This window comes from Cupressus sempervirens, chromosome 5, assembly GCF_028749045.1.
Source record: "Cupressus sempervirens isolate cs-2001-9-10 chromosome 5, ASM2874904v1, whole genome shotgun sequence".
Lineage (NCBI taxonomy): Eukaryota > Viridiplantae > Streptophyta > Pinopsida > Cupressales > Cupressaceae > Cupressus > Cupressus sempervirens.
In genome coordinates this window covers 664,060,614-664,084,372 of record NC_143122.1, presented here as the reverse complement: position 1 = coordinate 664,084,372, position 23,759 = coordinate 664,060,614, and the positions used below count along the sequence as shown (strand labels likewise).

Genomic DNA, 23,759 nt, shown 5'->3' with positions numbered 1-23,759 from the left:
TCTAATGACTATTCTCCACTCTATGGCTTTGAATGATGATCAGGATCATCTTGTTTAGGAGAACACCTTAGATGGAATTTTTTCATTAGCTTCAGTGTACCAAGCTATAATGAAGCAGGATTCGAGATCGGACTGGGCTAAGGCCCGGTTCCCTAGTCTTATCCCAAAAATCAATATTTTCTTTTGGCTTTTACTCCAAAACAGGATACTAACCCTAGACAATCTCAGTAAAAGGGGTCTTCCTATTCCTAATAGATGTGTCCTATGCAAAAACTAGGTTGAGTCTATGGATCAAATCTTTATACAATGTTCCTTCACTAGAGAGGTGTGGTTTATTTTTAGTCCAACTCATTTTTAGTTCCCCTTTCTTACCTTCCTACCATTTTGCAGCGAGTACTGTTGCGACAACAGGTATTGCTGACGCAGGAGTGCCCATGTTGTAGCAGACAGCCTATCGGTCATGCGGGCCCTAAACGCAAGGTTATATGCATTTGTAATTTTATTTTAAAATTATTTTTTAATTTAGTTTTTAATAAATTTAAATTATATTTAATTTATATTAAATTTATATTATTATTTATTAATAAATTTTATCAATATTTATTAATTTAAAAAATTAATGAATGAGAATATAGTTTTTTTATATAATAAGTAATTAATTTAATTAAATTTAATATAATTAAGGTTTAATTTATAATAAATAAATAAAATGATGGAGGTTATTAATGAAGTTTTAAGTTTATTTAATTATTATTTTTAATAATATTGATTTTAATAAAATTGCAAATTAATCTATTTGATAATCAATAAGTATTATTTTAGTAATTTAAATAAATAATTACCCTTAAGGTTTTTTTTGAATAATTGTCTTGAAATCAAATTAGGGTAATTGTACATTCTATTAAAAAATAAGAAATGGGTTAAATTATAAGGATTATGATGTAATCTTTTATACTTAGAAACTCACATTGAAAACTAAAACTAAAACCTTACTATTAACTCAACTATGTGTTTGCAAAATCAAACCAAACTATGAAACTACTCTGTTATTTATATGATGTCTATGTTTTGGGTTTGGGTTGACTAGAGTGTTGACCAATTTTAGGACGTCTACTAGAGACTTGGGAGTTTTGTGATTGTGGTATTATGTTGATTTGATCTTTGATCTTTTAAATTCAACCATGGTAATGTGTTGGTATGCTCTATGATGAGTTTGATTATATTGTTGGTATTGCTTTCAAAGTCCTTGTGGGATAACGAGAGGGATGTTATGACATATTTGACTTAACCTTGAGTCTTCGATCAGTATTTTTGGAGATGTTTTCTAGTTACTTGTAAAGAACTGATGGGTTATTGTGAATTATCTTGTGATGCTTTCCAGTCACTTGTATAGGACTAAGGTGAAATCTACGATTCTTTGATTTATACTTTTATGAGCATAGGGTAGGTGATCTATATGTTAAGTTGGGAAGTGGCTTGCAATGGAGGCTGGGGCCCAAAGTGGCTACCAGGGTAACCTATTGTAAGTAGTTTGATAAGTGATAACATTTCATTAAATGGGTTTTAAATGAATTAATAAGATATTGGTACCAGAGAAAGTCACTAAGGGGCCAGAGGATTAAAAGACTACTCGGGTAACCTTAGAGTTGACTCGTTAGTATGCCTTGTCAGTACAAAAGAATACTAGTGCCGCATAGAGTCACTAGGGGACCAAAGGATTAAAAGACTAGTCGGATAACCCTAGAGTTGGTTCGTGCGATGACACTTGCCCACTAGTAGTGTAAATTTCCTATGAGTCCTTGTTTGCCTTTGGGTCTACATGTTGATTTATCTTATAACCTTTGAGTTAGATTACTTTTAGGGTTTCCTTGACATAGATATTACTTTTGATTTGGGATTGATATCCTGTTTGGGACTTGAGACTATCTCCTCAGAACGGTGGGAGTGGACCTTTTTGGGTTACCACGCAGTCGGGTGGTAGTGCTTTTTACTTTTACCATTGAGATTTGTTCATTGATGTCGTGGCTAGAGTTTCTCGTTTGCATTTCCTTTCATTCTATCTTTGTGTATTATGATGGATGGTTATATCTTTATGATGGATGATTTCACTTATTGTATTGTACTTTGTTTCATAGATTTGAAAGGGATGATGTAATCTATTTTTATAAATGTATATTCTTTTAGCCTTTTGTACCCTGTGACATATATAGTGGATGATTGAGCATTCTAAATTTTATTGCCAAGTGGCATTCAAAACAAATTTATATTATTTAAGTGGAATGGACTTGTAGTTGTACTCTCATGTGGATGTGTTATTTATTAGAATTAGTATTATTTAAATTTAAATGTGATTCAACATCTTGGGATCCTTAAGGAATGTAATCTGTTATATTTGCTTATGTATGAATTGTATATTATTGCTTCCGCTACTTCATGATTGATGTGTATGTTATTCTTTCCTTTAAAAAAATATGTTTGGCAAACTTAGTAAAACTTTAAGTTAATTATTTTGGATCCCTTGGTGGGGCATTACATAGAGACAATAATTGTCTATGTAAAGGATGGACAAGAAGGTTGTTGTTGATAGCCAAGTGAGTACAAAAGGGTATACCAAAAAGAACAAAATTGAAAGAAAGTGTGAATTGAGTGAAGGGAAAAAATGATATGAGGATTGTGTGTTGATCAACCATCAAGGAAGAGTTTGAAGAAGAGAAATGAGCATAAAAGATATTTGAATAGGCAAAGGTAGTTGTAAATTTTATTAGATCATTTCACAATTACTCTCTAACCTTTTGTAGCAAAAAACCTCTTAAATAAGTGGATTTACTAGTCCTATTTATAAATCCTTTCTAAGGTGACATCTGAATGAATGTGTTATATAACTGAGAGAGGGGGTGAATTAGTTATCTCTAGTTACCCTACTGTCCTTTCAAACACTTTAGTACCAATTCAAACTTTGTGAGCTTCAATAAAAATAACTCAATGATCTCATTTAACTTCACAATTCAATCTTGTAATCAATTTACTTCAAATTATTATCTCATTGTTTCTAGTTTTACTAAGTGTAAGAAATATTACTTAGATTTTACCAAGTTGTAGTATTAAGTAAATAACATAAAATAAAATTTGCAACACAAAAGAAATCACACATTTGACATCATGATTTAACATAGAAACCCTACAAATGGAAAAACCACCTAGGACTGACAACCCACCTAATATCTTTCTTCTGAAGTGAGCTATGCTAGGAGACAACCTTCTTAAAGGTTACATACACATTTCTAGTGTGACCTAGTTAGAGGGTCTTAACTGAGTGGATTAGATAGTCCTATTTCTAAATCCTTTGTAAAGTGGTATTCAAATGCATGTACCAAGTCCTCTAACAAGGCCACTCATTGTAGGGTGATGTTGATCTTTGTTGAAAATCCCCTAATAGGGTCACATCTAGCAAACATGTTTGTAAGCTTGTCAGGGTTCGCTCTAAACCAAGCTTCCGTTAGAAAGGTGAATTATTTGTGGGTGATAATTCTTGTAGTGGGTTTTACCCAAATTGGATTTCCATGTTAAATAGTGGTTTTCAATTGTGATTGAATCTTTTGCATGTTATCTTCTTATTTCCATATGCATATTGATATGTTTGGTTGAATGCTTAATTTTTTTTAATAAGATGCCTAGTTGTTGTCTAACTGGGGAGTGAACAAGTTATCTTTAGTTATATTTAGATCCCTAAACAATTTTCAAGATTGTTCCAAGGTTCAAGATGATGAATTAAGTGGAAGTAAAATTGTGGTATTAGAGGATCGACTCTTTCTCTAAACCCTACTTCTACTCTCAACCCTACTCCTCAAACTCCATCTTTTACTCCTTCGATTTCGTCTATTGATAGTAATGATGATAATGTTGATAATAATGATGCATCTATAGATCATGACTCTACTTCTAGTGATGTATCTATTACTACTAGGAAAAATCCTAAATGGTTTCAAAAGTTACTTAATGAAAGAGATCATTATCTTCCTAGATTTGGTGGACTTAAACCTAGTAGAATTAATTATTGCAATTATGATTTCATGTCGTCTCTTATGAATTCTAATGATTTTGAAACTTTTGAACAGGCTAATATTCAACCTCATTGGCAAACAAATATGCCAAAGGAATATGATACTTTAATTTCTAATCAACCTTTGGATTTAGTCTCTTTGCCTCATGGTAAGAATTTAATTTCATGCAAATGGTTATAAAAACACAAAACTAAATGCCAATAATGAAATTAGTAAGTTTAAAACTAGACTAGTAGCAAGAGGATTTTCTCAAATTGAAGGTTTAGATTACAATGAAACTTTTGCACCAGTTGCTAAGATGCCTACTATAAAAATTGTGCTTGCTATAGCTTCAAAAATGAATTGGCTTATTCATCAAATGGATGTTAAAAGTGCATTTTTAAATGGTGATTTACATAAATAAATTTATATGGCTCAAACACCTAGTTTTGTCAATGAAGGTAATGAACATTTAGTTTATAGCAATCTCCTAGTGAGTAATATTCAAAAATTGATGATTTATTTATTTCTTAAAGTTTTGATAGAAGTAAAAATGATCATAACTTATACATCAAACATATTCAAGATGATATTGTCTTTATTATTCTATATGTTGATGATTTGATTCTCACTTCAAGTTCTAACACAAATTAATTTTGATATTAAATTTCAACTTAATCAAAAACTTCAAATACACGATCTAAGAATTTTACACTACTTACAAATGCAAATATGACAAACAGCTTGAGATATTTTTCTTTCTCAAAGGAAGTATTATAATAATAAAAAATTATAACTTCACTATTTGCCATCCCACCCCTTGTTGACATTATAGAATCTCCATCAACTTTTAAAATAGTTATTTTAGATTAAGGTAAAAACAGGTTTTGAAAGAGCTCCGAAACCCATTACATCAAAGAGAAAGATAAACCATTAAGCACAACCAGGTTTTAAAAGGACCTGAAACCAGCCAAACAACTAAACCAGGTTTTGCAAGGACCTGAAACCAGCAGATATGACTTGTAAAAATAACCAAAAACTCTGGAATCTGAAAGGACAAACAGACTGGAGCAAAGCAGCCAGGAAGGCTATCCAAACCAGATACCAGAAAACCAGAGACAAGACCATAACACCAACCCAGAAGAACCAGTCAGCATAAAGGAACAAAAGATTATCCTTTTAAAATGAGGTTACCCTTACGCGACCGAAGGGTCATATCTAAAGGGGGAGCAGAAGGCTTAGCCTTCTTCCCTTTAACCGCAATCCAACCGTCCTCAAACTTCGCTGCCTCGATCACCCAATCCTCAGAGGACAAAGACCCATGGAACCCAAGGGACGCAGAGGCCTCAACAAACACCCTATGAGAGATAGACGACAACTGACCCTTAGGAGGGTCAACCGAAGCAGGGGGAGAGACCAAATCCTTAACCACCAACTTGGAAAGAACGCTGCCCACAGCCACTAAATCCACAGGATGAGACGCCAAAGCAACCTCCGCAACCACCGGCTCGAAAGGAACACTAGCCTCAACCTCTGAAACCGCAGGAGCAACCAAGGATTGTTTCACCGTATAATGCTCAGAAGAGGCCCCAGTCCACCAAGAGGGGGAATGCCTGGGTTTGGATTTCCCAGCTACACAACGAGCAGCAACGTGACCCGTCAAGTGACATTTCCTGCAACGAAAAGGGATTCCCTCGAAATCCAACATTTGAGTCCAAGACCCCTCGGGGAATCCAAGTAGACCGCCTCAGGAAGGCCTTTAGAAACATCCAAGTCAACAAGGAAGCGAGCACAAGTGGAGTGGAAAATATCCGAAGTGTTAGCATCCACATATAAGAAATCCCCAATAGCGTTCCCGATAGATTCAAAAACTGAATCCTGCCAAAGATGAATCGGAAGATTAGGGAGCCGAACCCAAATAGGGTACTTATTAAAAGATTCCGAGAGAGGATCAAAATCCATATGCCACGGTTTGGCCATAAGTGAAAATCTGCCCTGCCAAGAGAAATTATTGTGACATAAAATAGTTGTTACAAAATGTGATTTGTCTTATTCAAATGAAAACAAAGCAAATAAAAAGGAAAGCGTCTATCCAACAGACATAATAGACATTATATTATTATTTAATATTAAATTAAAATTATATTATAACAATTTATTAATTTCTAAACTATTAATAAATTCTAATATGTAGACATTTTGTCCGTTGAATAGCCAATTTGAATAAAGAGCTCTTTACATTATAAAGTTAATAAGCAAATTAAAAAAGACTTCGCATAAACAATTATCATATTTATGTCTGTTTGCTTCTCTTTCAAATGATGAATTATAAAATTTGATTGATATGATCGGAAGTGTCCAAGGGAAATAATATTACGGTCAAGATCAAATGTACCAATAATAATAATATGAAATGCGAAAATTATATGTAACTTTATTCACTTCCATTTGTAGGCAACCCGTTAAGTTCACTTACATGATTATTAGTATATTATTCCATGAATTTTGCATTTAGTACAGCAATTGCTTGCAATGTTCCATTTACACAACATTGATTAAACATCATAAGAACACAAACGGCAGTCAATTACTATGTTTAAGATGTCAAAATTTTGAGAACTAAAAAATAATGTACTATTCTTGAAAGGGGAGAAAAAAAGTTATGATATTTCATGTCAAATATGATGTCGATTGATTAACAAGAGATACAATGCATCAAAGTTACTTTCAATAATTGAAAAAGAAGGAAAATAGATTTATACATAGAAGGATATGAAGAAAAAGCTAAAATAGAGAATATGTTATTATAAAGAAATTTAGAATGATAGAGAGAGTTGAAGGGAATTTGAAAAATATTAATAATTATATTATTTTAAGAAATATATAAATAGCAATAAAAATTATATTATATGAATGAACTACTCATTTATACCAGTTCAATTATAAGTTAAAATATATAATTTTGAAGAATAAATTATTGATTACTTAATTCAATCTACCAAAATATCTAATAAGTTTGAGGTGTAGTACTAGTTTTACAATTTGTAAAATGATATTCAAAAAGAGTTCAATTGTAAAATAGTAGCTAGTAAAACATTGTGTAAACTTAAAGAAGTAGCATTTTACAATTGTCAAAAATAATCAATGTAAAACTAATAAATATATTTAAAATATTAAATATAAAACATTTAACTCCATATTTAAACTTGGCAATAAAAATAAATGGTCATAATTAATATTGATTAAACATTCATTTTTGTCCAGTGAAAGATAAAAATGATTATATCTTAAAAATCTAATCAACTTGTCACAAATGTGAAAAAGATAAAATTGTAATTAATGCATTGATAATGTATGATAGAGTTGTTAGAAAATGTGTTTTTTTGTTGAAGAAAATTGAATTTTCTCCCTACCAAAAATAGTATGGTCCAATAAAATGAATAAGAAATGTGAATTATAAAATAATGAAAAATTAGAAAAAGATACATACATTTGAAATTTCTTTTAATCTTTTAAATTTTATGAATTTATTGGTCAATTGAATTGAATAAAAGCAATAGTATCCTACCTTTGGCAGAAACTAATAATATAGACATTTTGAATCATAAGCAAGTCATTTTAAAAAAATTATAAAGAATTTTGAAAATCCAGTACCTAAGAAGGTTTATGTAAACAACAAAAGGCTGCCATCAAATGGTAGCTAATTTCATTACAAAGAATAATCTATTTGAGGTAGCCTTGCATTATTTACCTAAACTCTCCTATGAGTATATCAAAGCATAAATTAATCGAAAGGCCCCCAAAAAAATTTTTTACCAACCTTACTGCAATCCACAACCAAGAGAATTAGCTCCACCTTTACTCTCTATTTTTCTCGTAGGTGTAAAATGAGTCAATGAAGATACATATGTCAAAATTAAGACCACTCTTTGAAAAAAATAAGAAAATGGCAAGCAAATTCCGAAGCGAGTGGTGATCAATCATGGGAATTCTACTACGGTTTAAGCTAATCTAATAATTATCAACACTTATCAACCGCAAACAAGAGAACTCCATACGCATCAAGTCTATAGAGAGTTACATATGTACATGTCACACTTTCACAAATGATTATAAACCATGCACAAAAGGATTAAATTCCAACATGGACGCGCAAAATGAACATAAGCCTTTTATATGAGTCAAAATTCAAAGCTCGACATTTGATATGCACATGTCAATGCCAACGGCTAACATTAACTGGATCATCAATACAGATAGAAACACATCAATATTTGATTTTCAACATCAACTATCATTCATAAGAATCTGATGGTATAACAAGTAAAACACCTAGTGAATAAACCATCATTGTTACAAGCTGGTCGCAAAAACTGCTGTAGCAGAAACACACTATGATTGCTAATATAACACATTCCACTGACTTTGAACTACAAATGAACAATGCACACCAGACTGATACTCCACGTTAACCTAAACAGACCAGGATAAGATTTGAACACGATAACTTCCAAGAGAGTATAGGAACTTCTTGGGGACAAAGAAGGTACTGACTACAGTAAGACTAGAGAAGACAAAGGAATATATGACAATTACTCACCTTTGAGAAGAAACTCTGTACCATTCAAATAACTTGGCTACCAGGTCCATAATACATATCAGTTATGTGGTAAGAAAATCCCACACCTTTTCCTTAAGAGATTTTGGTTCATCTTCCTCATCATCTTCTTGCTCTGTTAGAACAAAATCTTGAGGAATATCTGCGATATCATTATTTCCATCACTCTCTGCGCAGAGCTCTCCTGTCTCCGGCTGAAAGCAAAACAAATTTCATGAGCACACCAAAAATGAGTTTAATAATTTTGTTTGAAAAGCCTAACGACATTGAACAGAAAGCTTGCTGTCAAAAGGATATATGAGAAGAACACTATTTTGTGAAGCAAAAAAAAACAATGAACTCAAACGCATTGGATCAGAAAATAGTCTTGTGTTTGCTTTTGAGATTTAATAATTTAATAAGTAATAAGAAGGAAGCTATATTTACTATAGATTTCAAAGATGTTATATATGCCTATCCGTTATGTAAAAGTGTATGCTTCAAACAGATGTTCAGAAAACGAAAAGGGCAAAGAAATTGCTAGGAAATGCTTATTTCTAGATTTACATAAGTACCGCATCTCAGAAAATCTCTCTGCTCATTCGCTCAGTAGCTTCTATCTAACTAGTCTATGATAGTAATATACAACAAACGCTTGCAGGTTATAAATAAAGCAATTTTGCAAAGCGAGCAACAGAGAAAGCAACACACAAGTTTTTTAGACTAACCAATGATATAGAGAATCATTATAACACAATTTCCCATTTTACAGTACAAAACATACCAATATAACCTCAAGCGGAGAAGAAATCTCTTTGTCAATTTCATTGACTGAAAGTACTCTTGTAAGCTCATATGAATAATCCTCCTGAAGTTCCACTCCAAGATCTTCTTCCAATGTTTGAAGTGATGTCTTCAAATTGTCTGGATTTTGATAAGAAAGCATGTTCTCTTTTTCCTCAGGCTCCTTAGTAACTTCCTTTAAACAATTTTCTATAGAAATTGTAAAATTATTTCCCTCTTCATGGGAAATGCCCTTTTCTTTGCCCTCGGTACCTGATGAGCGTGTAGCAATCTTACTTGCCCTGCATTTAGAAACTAGATAAACATTATAAGGAATATGCATAAAACAGTTAGAAAGACAAAAAATTAACAAAATGAAAATCCAGAAAAGTCACAAAACTCTGTCAACACACTTACACTGTGGAATCTCTAAAATTATATCGTTTCCCATTAGATCCTTCCAGTCCAGGACTGCAATTTGGAATTTCTCGTTGTTTTTTTCTTTGCTCTCCACTGGTAGGCTCAGATTGAATTCCAATAGCCTCAGCATTTTTTTCAGTTGTATCTTCCGAGATATACTCATGACGTCTCTTCCTCCCAAGATACAAATCCTTTTTGCCATTGTCAAGTGATTCATTTCTTTCTTCATCAATATCCTGAGTAGAAACTGTCTGATCCCGAGCTTCTTTTTCACTATTTAGCATAGCATGTCTACCCTCCGCCAAGTTCACAGTAGTTTTCTGTTGAAATTGGTTCATGTGGTCTGATCCATTCTTTTCATTTGTGACTTCAAAAATCCTTTTAACTTCGTCTACAACAGTCTTCACTGATCGAGTTCTTTTGAAAACTCTAAGGCTACCTTCAGCATTCCCTTCATGTTTGTTGGTACCAGAACAGGATGGTTGAGACTCAGTAAGGTTAGCAAGTGGTGCCAAGCACTGTTTCAGACCTGTCATTTCTGTCCCTACTCGAGGAGACTTCTTAAAAATCCGTGAAGTGCATTTCTGCAACCATGCCAAGGGGCTGAGAGTATCTGAAGCACTTGCAGTTGATCTGGTCAGATGCAGTTCAGGACGGAATCCATCTGCATTGAATGCCATGCCAGAAATACTTTGTCCTGCTTGAGAAATACCACCATCAAAATGTCCAGGGGAGATAGCTTCACAGTCATTCACATTGGCCTGTGAAGGTGGCTGCTCTGAAATTTTAAGGCTATCTTCTGTCATTTTAAGTTCATCTTTTAATTTCTTTAGTTGGTCAAGCTGTGCTTCAAATTCTTCTCTCTCTCTGTGCAGTGATTCTCGAAGTTCCTTAAGCTTCTCCCTTCGGATTTCCATTTCTTCAATATCCTTTTTCATCTCAGACCACTCTCTATCTATGTGCTCCCGGGTTGTAACAATTTCCTGCTTTTCTCGGTCAAGTCTCTGCCTTTCCAGTTTCATTTCTTGAGATTCTTTCTCTGACAATTCCTTTTGAGCATTGATATACTGCATTTGTTTTTGTTTTTCTTTCCGAAACACTCTCTCTCTTACCTGGTAATTTGTCTCTAACTCCTCCTGTCTTTGTTCGATGCTCTTTTCCAGTTCACTTTTTTGTAATTCAATATCACGATACAGATCTGCACGTTCCTTCTCAAAGTTAGCAAGCAACTCTGCTTCTTCTTGCTTCTTGTTATTGGCAAAGCTCTCTTTCTCAAGACGGAGAGCTTCTTCCTCATTTTTTATTTGCTCTCTTAACATCCTCCTCTCTTGTTTCAATCTCTCTTCTTCATCTCTCAGCCATTTGGACACTCTCTTCTTCTCATTATCAATTTTCTCCAACTCCTTCCTGAGTTGCTCCGTTTTCTCATCAAGAATTTCCCACTCTCTTTCAAATTTTTCTTTCTCCACATTCAACACATCATCTTTCTTCAACAGTTCTTGCTCCTGTTGTCTGAAATTATCAATCTCCTCTTTCAATTTGATTTGTATAATGCGCAAATCGTCCCTCTCTTTTTCTGTAAGCTCCAACCTCTCTTGTTCTTTACGAATCTGTTGTCTCTCTTCTTCCAATGTTGCCTTAGACTCTTCAAGAACTTGCTTTGAAATGTTCATTTCATCTCTTTCTAAATCTAGCTGTTTCAACTGAGTCTCAATTTCTTTTTCCTTTATCTTGCATGATTTCTCTCTTTCCTTCACATGTCTCAATCTTGTGTCTAGTTCTTTATCCTTCTCTTTTAATTTTTCAACTTTTTTCTCCACTTGTTGTTCTCTTTTACTTAGTTTTTCCTCTCTGCACTGAATTTCAAACTCCCTAACATCTGCTGCATTTCTCTTGTTTGCTAATTCATCATCAACTGCCCTGCATTGCTGTTTAATTTCTTCTTCAAACACAGCCTTTCTTTCTTCAAGTGCAATTTGGTGTTCATCAGTTAGCCTTTGAATCTCTTCCTGGAATTGACCCAAAAAAAGGAAGCTTTAATTCACTACATGTTCCAGAGACATGAAACATACAAAGATTCAACAAATAGTAGAGTGATAATCAAATGGCAAAAATCGACAGAAAATTTATTTGAGAAAAACTATTATATTCTTCCACACTACTCTGTTAATCTAGAATGTTTTCATGCAAAGGTTTTTAAGACACCAAAATATCCAACCAAAACCAAAATCATGAGAGGGATCAGATTTATTTCAACGAGGACAATCAAATTTGGCTAGGCATTCAAACTCTTCTAAACAGCACAAAAACAACTATATTAAACATTATCTAAGCAACGCAGTAGAGATCAGAAAATATACTCGTGATTTAAAAAGGTCCAATGGCCTAGACACATGTCAGTCTTGGAAACCTGTCATCCACATACATGAAGACTAGAACCTAGTGTGAGGCAATAATTAATGTATGGATTATTTTTTTTATTTTATAGTTAAAAGAGCCTAATCAGTAGTTTGTATTTGATATACATTCTTGGAGGTATATGCACCACATAAATTTTACTTACTGGAGTTTCTATATATTGACATCTACTCTTCATTCCCAATCATACTAATGATGGACCATGAAATTTGATCTGAAGCAATTATTTATCAAATTCCTTTATCTATGGAAATATATTTTCTATTAACTATAAACTTTAGATAGACCATAAATTTTGATCTGAAACATCAATTTATTACATTCCTTCTTAAAAAAATGCATTTTCTAGTAACTATGGACTATACAACTTAGAATCTTTAATTATATATTTGACAGATATCAAGTGTTGGATACTCAACTTTCCCACCACAAAATTTGGCAGAAGATGCACTCAAATTTTTTATTTTTTTTTGTAGAACAAACAACTTACTCGTTCTCTAGTTGCAAGCTTTTCTTGCACCAAAAGTAGCTCTTGCTCTTTCTTATTAATAATGACTTCTTGTTTAACTAGAGCCTGCAAAGAACAGTAAAATTCATAAGCATCTAATTACCCTTTGAACATTGCCTAATGAAAGAGCTTAGTGAACACTGAAAACAAACCTCCTCACGAACTGTTAAATCAGTTAATCTCCCTCTCAGATCAGCTTCCTTTTCTTTTAGGCTTGACTGCTCTTTCTCGATATTCCTTTTTAGATCCTGCAATTCCTTTTCTATCTGTTTTGTGGTTTCATTCCTTTCAATGACATACTCCTCCCTTTGGTTGAGGAGTCTCTGGCCATCTAGGAGCCTTTCTTGACCTTCTTGAAGATTTTTCTCCCATTCTCGCAGATTTTCCCTCTCAAAAAACAGCTCCTTCTCACGAGCTTCACACCTTTACAAAATAGAGGTCTACATCAACAATCATATTATTAACAGAAGCTATAACATAAAAGAACAGAAAAAATACACAGACTTGACTTTTGATGTGATGTGAGGACTGTAAGTCAACCACGAATGATTGCAGGTAGCTCAATGTGATAGGACATCTTTTATATGATACCAAAAGCTTTCTTTTAAATATACAAAATAAGCACTGGTACGCACCAAATAAAAGTTAAAACTAAAAAGTTTACTAAAAACACAAATCAAAGGTTACTGCCTAATGCAACCTGGCAGAGCATACAAAGCTGAGGAATATGTCAGACTCCACCACAAGTAGCCATTGATTCCTTAATAAGATATAAAATACTATATATATGAGTTGGATCCCAAATACACATTGTAGAACAGATTCATAGCGCTTCCAAATTAAAAGGTAAAAGCAAAATTACTGCAGTGTTGCACATACTCAGACTTGAACGACTGTCGCTGCCTTCGAAGTTCATCTTCACGAGCTTCAACATCTTGTAGAAATCTTTCTGCATCGGCAAACTTATGTTTGGCTTCTGCTTGCAAGGCTTCTCCTGCATACAACTTTGATTCAGCTGCAATAGACTTTTCTTCAGTAGAAGCCACCAACTCACGTGCTTTTGCCAGCTTAGTCTCAGATACAAACTTTATTTCAGCAGACTCTGCTAGCATTTCATGTAATGCTTTTTCAAGCTGCAGCCAGTGAGCATATCAAAACATATGGTTACAAACAATCAAAAATCCAGACTACAAAATACACAAATTCCTAATTAGTGAAGCCATGGATGTGAATCAGAAACACCACAAAAACAAACCAAATATGCATTACAAGCCCCCTAGCTTGCTAAGTGAGTAATAAAAAGTTTATGAAGATTTAAGGTGAAAAACAGCAGCACACAGCCAGCAATGCTTTATGCGTAAACTTGAGAAGGATTAATAGAGGTACATAATGCATTTAGCATGTAACATAGAATTCTAGCTTAATTATGTTTCCTTTGTTATTTATTCTCCGATGTAATTGCAAATTAAATTGGAATATTGCATATTTCTAGTTAGAGTGTCCTTATTTGATACATCTTTCAATTTAGTGAGTTACCTCAACGCTCTACTTGACACTTGGAGGATGTTCTTAGTTTGGATATTTGATTCAAACACATTACAACCACTATTTCATAATGCAGTTGCTTTCAGTAACCAGTTTTAGTAAAAATAGAAAAAGTTACAGATAGTGACTACAGGGTAAATAAATTATGCCGTTTTTATAAGACAGAGATATATATAGCATAGAAACTAATAATCTGCAAAAAAAACTTGATTTATTTACAATTAATCCTGAGTCCTAGACCTAGCCCATTATGTCCGAAAAATCCTGATTCATCAAAAAAATGCTGACCCAATTTTCAATGACCTTTTTGCATTTATAGCACATTAAAATCATATTAAAATCCCTTAAAATGTTTTAAAAAATCATTGCAAAAAAGTACAGAGCCCTTACAAAAAACTCTCAAAATTGACGATCCATCAAAAATAAGGTTGATTCTGAGATAGAAATGAAGTCAATGTGGAATTAGCTTGGATACAATTTGTTAGTTTGTCCCTTAAGTTTTCTTTCCAACCTCAGGAAAACATTAAATACAGGAGTGGGAGAAGCAATGTTGGTCATTGACCAAATTTGAAATGAAAGGGCCTCAATCATCCTAAATTGGAGCATATTGATATTTTGTCCCTTTAGTTTTCTTCCCAACCCCTAGAAATCCTTCAACAAAGGAGTGGGAGGAGCAATGGTGGCGATCAAGAGAATTTTAAAGAGCCTCGATCATTTTAAATTGTTGGGGGGCATGGGAGATAGTGCCAAAGCAGCTAATAAATTTACTCTAAATAGTGGTATGATTCGAGCTCTTTGCACACCTCACCTCATGGATTTTGACATGATCAAATATATGATTAAATATCATATACTATTTTTGAAAATTATAATATTATGCACCATTTTAGATGGTGCCTTTCAACGGAGAAGCAATGAATCCCTGTAGTTTATATTTAATACTATAAAGTAGTTTCAAATTTTAGATTATTATTGACTATTAGTAATTTAGTATTTAATAAATTATAAATAATAATATATTTATTTTTTATATACAATTAATATATTCAAATTTTAATATTTGAGTGTGTATAGGCATTGGCCTGCAGTGCAGTGGTTGATGCTTCTCTTTGTAACAGCAAAATCTTGTGTTCGATTCCCGAAATGGGAGCTTAAATAAACTTAACATAAAATGAAATAAATATATTTTCTTTTATCATTAACATTGGTCTCCACCTAAAATAGTAGTTGGTGAAACCAGTGGTTTGCTAATCTTTGACTTCAACGAAACACGTCTTTTGTTAAATTCTACCCCATATGGATTACGGATTACCAATTGCCATTATGGAATTTAAAGCATTGCAATTGTGGAATATGATTCAATAAGGTTTCTCAAAAATTGAATTACGCCTACATAACTCCTTGCCTCAATCACAATGGATGTCTTGGCTCACCTGACAGAATGGTTTTCACTTTTCAGAAAATCCCCTTTGAATAAATTCTTAACGGTAGCTAGATTGCTCTGGCAAATTTTGATCTCAGTTAATTCATAGACTTAGCTAAAATTATATCCCAGACTTAGAAAACTAGTTGGTGACTGCCCTCTTCCAAAGTCTGATAAGTTTTGATCTCAATTACTTCATAGACCTGGCTAATACTTTATCTCAGACTTGGACAGACATTTCATAATTGCCTCCCCGCTAACGGAATATTTGCCTATGTAACTGGCAATATGAATATGAACAAAAAAAATTATTTCCTACAATTCATTTTGATCTTAATATTTATCTCGCACTTAGGCAACTATTAGGTGACTGTCCTATAAAAGATAACTGAATATTTGCCTATGCATCAAAAAATATGAATATAAACGACAAAGTCTATTTTCTATAATTCATGAGACAAATTCTATTTTATTTGCTCTTTGTATCTCTGCCCTTAAGTTTTAAAAAAATCTAGTTTTTCTCTTTTTCTACTATTTTTTACTATATTTTTTAAATCCAATTTTTTCTTATTTTTTCCTGATTGTTTCAAGAAATCTTTATACTTTTGGTTTGTCAATTAATTCCCCAAACAATTTTTGCTCCTCTGGCATATGGAATACCCAAACTAAGAACATCCTAACAGTGTGACTAATATGACAAACATTGACACGACTCAACTACCCGGAAAAATGTCTCAGGACAATAGCTACTTAGATGAGATGGTAAATGTAATATTCCAATTTCATTTAGAATTAACCTGAGTACCATGCTATGTGCTAAAATTACAAAGTATCCTCTAAAAGTCCTTACAAAACTTTTAAAATATCCTATTATATAACCTTGTCTCCCCAAGACTACATTCTAAAAAAAAGGTATCCATTCCTTGAAAAGAACGAATAATTGCATAAGAAACAAGCAAAAAGAAACAAAGTTTAAATAAAAAGGCAGACATCAAAAATATTTCAGCTGAAGAGATGTCAAACCAACAATAGTTTTTGCATTAAATTTGAAGAATAAAGAATAAATTTTGAAGTGGCATATCGCAAATCTAAAACAATGCATCACTGCAGCTGGTTGTGTGAAATTAACTTTTTACGGAATATACAATGTGATGGAGTAATCTACCAAAAGAAACTTGAAATAGTAGAAAAACAAGCTTACTTTAGTTGGAACGTTGAAGAGTGTTATTTCAAATACTCCAATAAATTACTGTATCTGAGGTATAAAAGACCACAATAATAGAATATACTGGACCATGAAAGTAACAATGTTGGGTTGTATAGGGGAGGACCACAGTGTGCTTATGAAGAGAACTCTAACTATTGATTTGGCCTATAGGTTACTTGTGTTGTTAGGACAGAGCAACTGGTAAAGATATAAGACATCAGTGCATGTACTAAGGTGCACAGGACCATAAGTAGCTTCCATTGTCTGCAAGCAGAATTCGAATTGCCAGCCTTCAATCAGATTTCCAGGTCTTGTTGAAAACATTAATGCTAGACAAATGAAAAATGGTGTACTCTTGCTCTTGCCTGCAAAGGTATCTGTTGAAGGTTTTTAAATAGCGCCCAGTCACTACTATCAGTGACTAGTTGGTATTTTCATGTAAATTAGACAACTATTTCCATTAGATGTGTGATGCAATAGTAGTTCAATGTATTGGCGTAGTGTATGACCTCTCATTGACCTGCAAAAGGTTCTGTACTTATATATAGAGAATGATACAACAGATTAAATAGAGTTCTGAAACAACAGGAAGATTATTGTAATAATTTCATCATGTTGTAGCATATTATATGAAAACAATCATATATGTGCAGTTCAAAAATAAATGCCCTTCTTTGTCCCTGTTACAATCAAATAACTCGAATGACAAAAATGATTAATTTCATGCAGAATAATCAGTACACTTTTCTAAAGACTCTGCTTTCCACATCATCATCACTTACAGCAAATTTAGATATCTATAAGCAAAGCTAAAGGGAGAAAGTTGATGTACTTTATGGTTGCAACGTGAAGCATGGGCTTAAATGTTGAATGACCTGAATACATGGTAGATCAATAACAAAAGGATCCAATATAATAAGTCAAGTGACAAAAATGTTTGATTCGATGGACAAAAACCAGTATGTTTCTCTGAGGACTCTGCTTTCAACATCATCATTGCTTTTATCAAATCCAATATCTGTACGCAAAGACAGAAGGAGAAACTGAACTTCTTTGAGGTAGCAATATGCTAAAATGTTGACCTGGATACATGGTAAGTTAATAACAAAAGGATCTGATGTAATAACCATTGACTAAGGTTGTGTGTGCTAAAATGTGAGCGAAAAACATCATAAAGGAATAATTAGTAGTCATTTAAGCCTGACCAGACAATAACTCAGAGCCATCAAAGCTTGGTAAAATGAAGTTGCACAGATTATTATACAACATCAAGCACACTTCTTAAGAAACTGATATAGAATTATCTTTGATAGTTTCTAATTGGGAAAGAAAAATCTATATAAGGCACGAATTTAAATATAATCTGAAACTTGCTAATACTAAAACTGTGATAAGAAGTTATTTTAGCTTTATAAAATAGATCAACTAGTAGTGCCAAGAAATTATGAAGTGTAATCTTACATCGGCTACACATTGTTTCTCAATGCCTAAAGCCTTTCTCAGACTTTCTTCTCGCTTCTCAGCCTCAGCCATAGCAGCTGAGTGAGAAGCTCGGTCACGCTTACAATTTCCTTCAGCTTCTCCTGCAGTTAGCTTCAACTGCTCATATTTAGATATCAATTCCTTGCGCTCTAATAATATGAGCCCCATGTTATATTGGTAATCATATACCTGCAAAACCAATGCCAAGCACAAAGGAATTATTAAATAGACAATTTAGAAAGAATTCATCTATGGCATCACTCTTAATGACAGAAATACAATGGCAGAGGCAAATGCCATTGTGTACAACAGACATAATATAAAGTTGTAAACTAGTAATGTTAACTAAAGAAAAATAAATTTTGCTGCACTAGTCTTCTGTTACAGAGTAATCTAGAAAAATTTAAATGTTCCAACCAAAAACTGGAAGCATATTTCAACTTTATTTAGCTGTCGCCACAAGCAAAAATCTGTTGTACACTTTTGTTTATTTAACTTCCTGATACCTATATATATATATATATAAACTGCAAAGGTACAAATACAAATCTTTGAACTGCCAAAATCTATTCTATATGTTACTTTAACACAAACTGTAACAGTACAAATACAAAAGTCCGAACTACGAACCATTCATGATAATGTGAAGGATATAAATGAACAAAAGTAAGCAAGCACCAAAAACAAAACATGAACTCTTTTGTTAATAATATGAGATGTACTCCCATGCGATGCGATTTAGCTATGAATTCAAACTAAAGGCAGATATAACCAAACCCAAGTTTGAAATTTGGTAGGCATGCCCCTTAATTTTCCTTACAGTTTGACACTTTAAATGGTTGAGGCTACATATGATCTGTAGTATTCATAAAATCATTTACAGGTAAAATTGTAATACATAATAAGAGTGTAAAAAAAAATAGTCCAGCAGCAATGGCAAACAGTCTAGTGGTAAGATTGATTGGCATGTACCAAAATCCTTTAGTCGTGCAATACATAAATGGAAAATAATCTAGTGGTAAGATTGTCGGCACAAACCAAATTGCATCAGACAGGCAACCTGCTTCAAAACAGCCACAATAATGCAGATCCACTAAGACAAGGCTAAAAGCAAATGCCACGGGTACTTTTGACAGAAGATATATACACCAAGCATGACATCTATGCCAAATAATATTCAAGCTTGATAGTCCATTCTCAATGCATCAAGTCAGAGAACAGCTAGTTCTAACCACTTGGGCAAAGAAGTAAGAAAATAATGTCTATAAATAGAAAACAAATGTTGACATCTGTTTGAAATCAACAAAAAGCAGAACACCTTGTGATCCAAAGTGTTAAACAGATCACTCAATAAGAACAGTATAGTAAGAAAAACGTCATCCAGAATTCAAAATAGGAAATGACATGCCTGAAAGATGCTACTGGCAGATAGTAGGACCAGTACTTGTCGCCTAATAGAAGGAGCCTAATTTAACTTGAGAAAAGCTAATGGCATGTGGAAAACTTGAGTAAAGCTAATAGTATGTGGAAATGTCAAAATCGATAAAAGGAGGCTCAAATTATATCTCCTTAATGTGTGACTTAACTCTCAGAAGCAAGATTAAAATTTAAAAATATCACTTGCCTGTTAGCAGTTTTTAACTAATGACTGCTGAAAAGAATTTTCAAGACCATTATAAAGAGACATGAACTAATTATGACATCATCATCTTATTGTTTCTATTGAGTGTTTTTGTCCTATAAAAGTATGGCAATCGTAGTCCAACCCTATTAGTGACATTATTAAACAATTCATTGCTGACAGCATAGAGCATATGTCTTTGGCCTACCAAATTTAAGGTGTTAATGGTTAAGCAGTGAGCCTATAGATAAATTGTTAAAAAAGTAATGTAGTTTAGGCTTAACAAAGCCTTTGCAAGCAGAAAATGTTTAGTTACTACTTAGTCCTGATCAATGTAACCAATGCTTTGTTTAGGCCTATAAATGCTGCTTCTATCTTGTTAATTCAAACTAGCATCACAGGCATCTTCAATCATATTTGACATCCATTATCCGAACTTATAAATTGAGGAGGCCGGAGTTCACAAGATGTAGCATTTTTTAGAAAATATGAAGCGTTTTAGGCATAACATTATGTTATCCCTCATGTACGATTCTGACAGATGCTATCAATGTCCTGTTGCTGAAAGTTTTAAATCCAGTAAATATTTCCTGTAGCTTCCTCATCTGATCAGAGGCAATAAAGACCAGAAATAAGAAATACTTTGGGATTCCACTAATTTGAGAGACAGTTAAGTAAATTTGAAAAATAAGAGCTGAAATCTGTGATTCCTATGAAGGATCCTTGTTATCGGAACCTAAATTTGGCAAAAAAATTAGCATTTATACATATTGTGAAAAAAGCCCATATGAAAGATTGTGCTTAAATAGGAGGTAGATGGAGTCGCTGCATTTGAGAAGTGAATTCAGTGTTCCACAGTGATGTGTCCCTTCCAAAAAAACACATCCATCCCCAGTGCAGGATGTTTTTGAGCCTTGGGGAAACATTCCCCTACGGCACCACCAATTCGGCCACCTATGATGGGGCCATTACTAGGTCGCTTACTATATGACCATGCCATTACATACTGATTGTGACCTTTGACTTTGTGAAAACTAATTTACCTTTCATGAAGCACTAGCAGAGATATTATCCTACAGATATTGCCTTGAAGATTTCAATTCACTTAACTTTGTATATAAGCAATAGTACCTGTCTTTTAACTCAGATACGGTACCATGCAGCTTGGATTTTTATCTATGTTCCCCCAAGTTTCTGGGACGGGGACGGCAGGGGACAGCGGGACGGTTTTCCAGGATAGCAAATTTTTTTGCTGATTTTGGGGGACGGGGAGGGACGGCAAATGGGGATCGCAAAAGTGACATTTTTGTTTTTTTTTTTAAATTTTTTGTGTTAAAAAATTGGGGACGGATGCAAGTCCCCAATGAAGTCTCTGGGACGGGGACGTCCCCGTCCCTGAAACACTGGCTTTTTGGGTGGGACACGTCCCCGGGGAACATAGATTTTTATGTATACGGTAGCAGCATATTAGTTTTCACCCAATTTTGTAATATGCAACTTGGTTATGCAAGCCAGCAGAGACATAACTATTTGGTCATGCATATTCAGAAGATTTAGTAATTTGAAAGCTCATAAAAAAATGTTTGGTGGAACATGTTCTGATGCTGTTTTTTGATTTGTAACTTATTTGTAGCACTCAAAATGCTATGTTTAGAATTTTCCATTTCTTGCACTTATGTTCATGTGTGCAGCAGCTAATTTTTATTTTATAGTTGGGAAATCCATTACTAGCACCTACTCAACGACCCCCACCCCACCCCCCAAAACACTAAAGAAAAAAAACTAATCCAAGGGCTTGCAGTGTTAATAGTAACGGGTACTCTCATTAAGAGTGCAACCCAGGTTAATATCCTTTTGATGATTAAGTTGACGTTTACCAAGAAATATGCATGTGGAGCGTGCTTACATTTGACATACTTGGGGCTGCCCAGTATTTGAGAAGTCAAAAGAATAATGTTACAGTTAAGGTTGTGAAGCTGTCCAGTATTTGAAAAGGATACTTTACCAACTACTGCAAAAATATGGCAAATAGAATGGTAACGGTGGTTCAGTGCCTAGAGGTTGCTCCGTAACAATATTGGGCAATTTAAATACGACTGAAGTGCTGTCCAATCTTGGCATAATTAAATAGGAAATCAAATTGAAACTGAGATTAGAATCTCCCTCGCTGCAATAAGGTTGCTGCGTAACAATTTAGTCTATATTCAAGGAAGCCTGAAGTGCAGTTCACGCTTAAAAAATCACACTGGTCCGAACAATTATGATGGCAATCACTAACAAGATTGAAACTAACATTAGAATTCCCCTTGCTACAAGAAATAGATTGTTTTGTAACAATTATAAAATTCAAATACGACCCAAGGAAGCCCCTTCGCTTACCAGTACTAACAAAAGCATGATCAATGGTCAAATCCCTAACGATATAGCGTGACCCATTACTCAAAGGGTAGATAGGTTTTTGATGTAAAAATTATGGGTTGAATATGACCCGAAGGAACTCTATCGTGCTAGCTGACTAGAAGCATAATCCACGTTGTAATCCTTTCAACACAGTAATGTAGCACAGAAATCTAAAGGGCGGCATTGGTAGTATTCTGGTGTACCAGCTATGGGATACATTCGAGACTGATCCAAGTGCATAGGGGATAACTGCAGTGAGGCTGTAGTGTAACAATAATGGGCTTACACTCAAGCACAGCCCAAGAATAGTCAAGCTCTACAATCATCTCACCAAAGGTTTATCAAGAAAAAAAAAAAATACAATTAATGGCAGAATTGAACATAGATCCATAAAATCTACAGCTGAGAGCTAAAACACTACTTACTAACCTCAGTTTCCAAGTTGGTGATGTGGGCAATCAAGGCGGCCTTGTCCTTCTTCTGCAAGGTTTCTTCATCCAACCCCACTTTTTTCAGGCGCCTCCACATTTCATTCTCATTCACTGGGCTCCCTCTTCCATTAGGAGGAGAGCGAGCATCAACCAGAGAATCCCCCTTCTTACTCTCCTTTCCGTCTGTTGACGGAGAAACAAAAGGTTTCAGCCACCTCTTCAGCTGCGGGCTCAACATATTCAAACCTCAAATCTCTGGCTCGGGAAATCTGTGTCAACAAACCCTTACAACGATTTCAAAACGGGTCATAAGGTCCGATTTCTGTCAATTCTCGATGAACCTTTCGAATTCTGAACAACTGATGAAGCTGAGTAAGCAAAAATCAAATAAATATCTCCTCAGACACAAAATCCGCTGCCAACAGTGTAACTGAAAATTGCATGCTGCGAGCGTACTTTGGCGTAACAGTCGGTCTTTTATAACAGAATAGAAAGTAATCTAACGCTCCCGTGGGAGGCTTCTGATCTCCATTTCCGCTTTCATTTTGATTTTCCCGCTGGTCAAAATGTTTGTGAATGACCGTGAAACTTAGAGCTCGAAGTATTTTTATATAATATCTGGTTTTTCAAGCGCCGGGAATCCTTTTGAATGCTTGTGGAGAATTACAATCGACACTTTCCAATTTTTATGCTTTGTTTATGCAAATTTCGGCGAGCGAAAAGCAGCTTTGTATGGTGTGATGTTAACCATTCATTCAAATGATACTTTTTCCATTTATAATATTAGTATCTTTGGGAGGCAAGGATACCGGGGCATTATTTGTCGAAGCTAATTTCTAGTGTCAGTGCTTATGGCACCTATGCATTAATTTCTCTAATAGTCA

General features: G+C 34.1%; 1 protein-coding gene across 1 annotated transcript; it reads right to left on the bottom strand.

Annotated features, from left to right (window-relative positions):
• Positions 1-8,313: 8,313 nt before the first annotated feature.
• Positions 8,314-23,546, bottom strand: LOC149557663 (uncharacterized). The gene is made up of 8 exons (XM_089832251.1): positions 22,874-23,546; positions 18,403-18,612; positions 13,646-13,899; positions 12,919-13,189; positions 12,749-12,832; positions 9,838-11,849; positions 9,422-9,722; positions 8,314-8,852 (listed from the first exon to the last, which is right to left on the bottom strand). Exons 1-8 carry the CDS (start codon positions 23,111-23,113, stop codon positions 8,703-8,705), a joined length of 3,522 nt encoding a protein of 1,173 aa, XP_089688377.1. The 5' UTR covers positions 23,114-23,546; the 3' UTR covers positions 8,314-8,702.
• Between the last annotated feature and the right edge of the window lie 213 nt (positions 23,547-23,759).

Coding starts and splice junctions, on each gene's coding strand:
- LOC149557663 (XM_089832251.1), bottom strand. CDS start 23,113: ATGTTGAGCCCGCAGCTGAAGAGGTGGCTGAAACCTTTTGTTTCTCCG. Junction 13,190..13,645: donor CGACAGTCGTTCAAGTCTGA/GTATGTGCAACA, acceptor TATTTTGTAAAG/GTGTGAAGCTCGTGAGAAGG. Junction 9,723..9,837: donor AATTTTAGAGATTCCACAGT/GTAAGTGTGTTG, acceptor TTCTAAATGCAG/GGCAAGTAAGATTGCTACAC.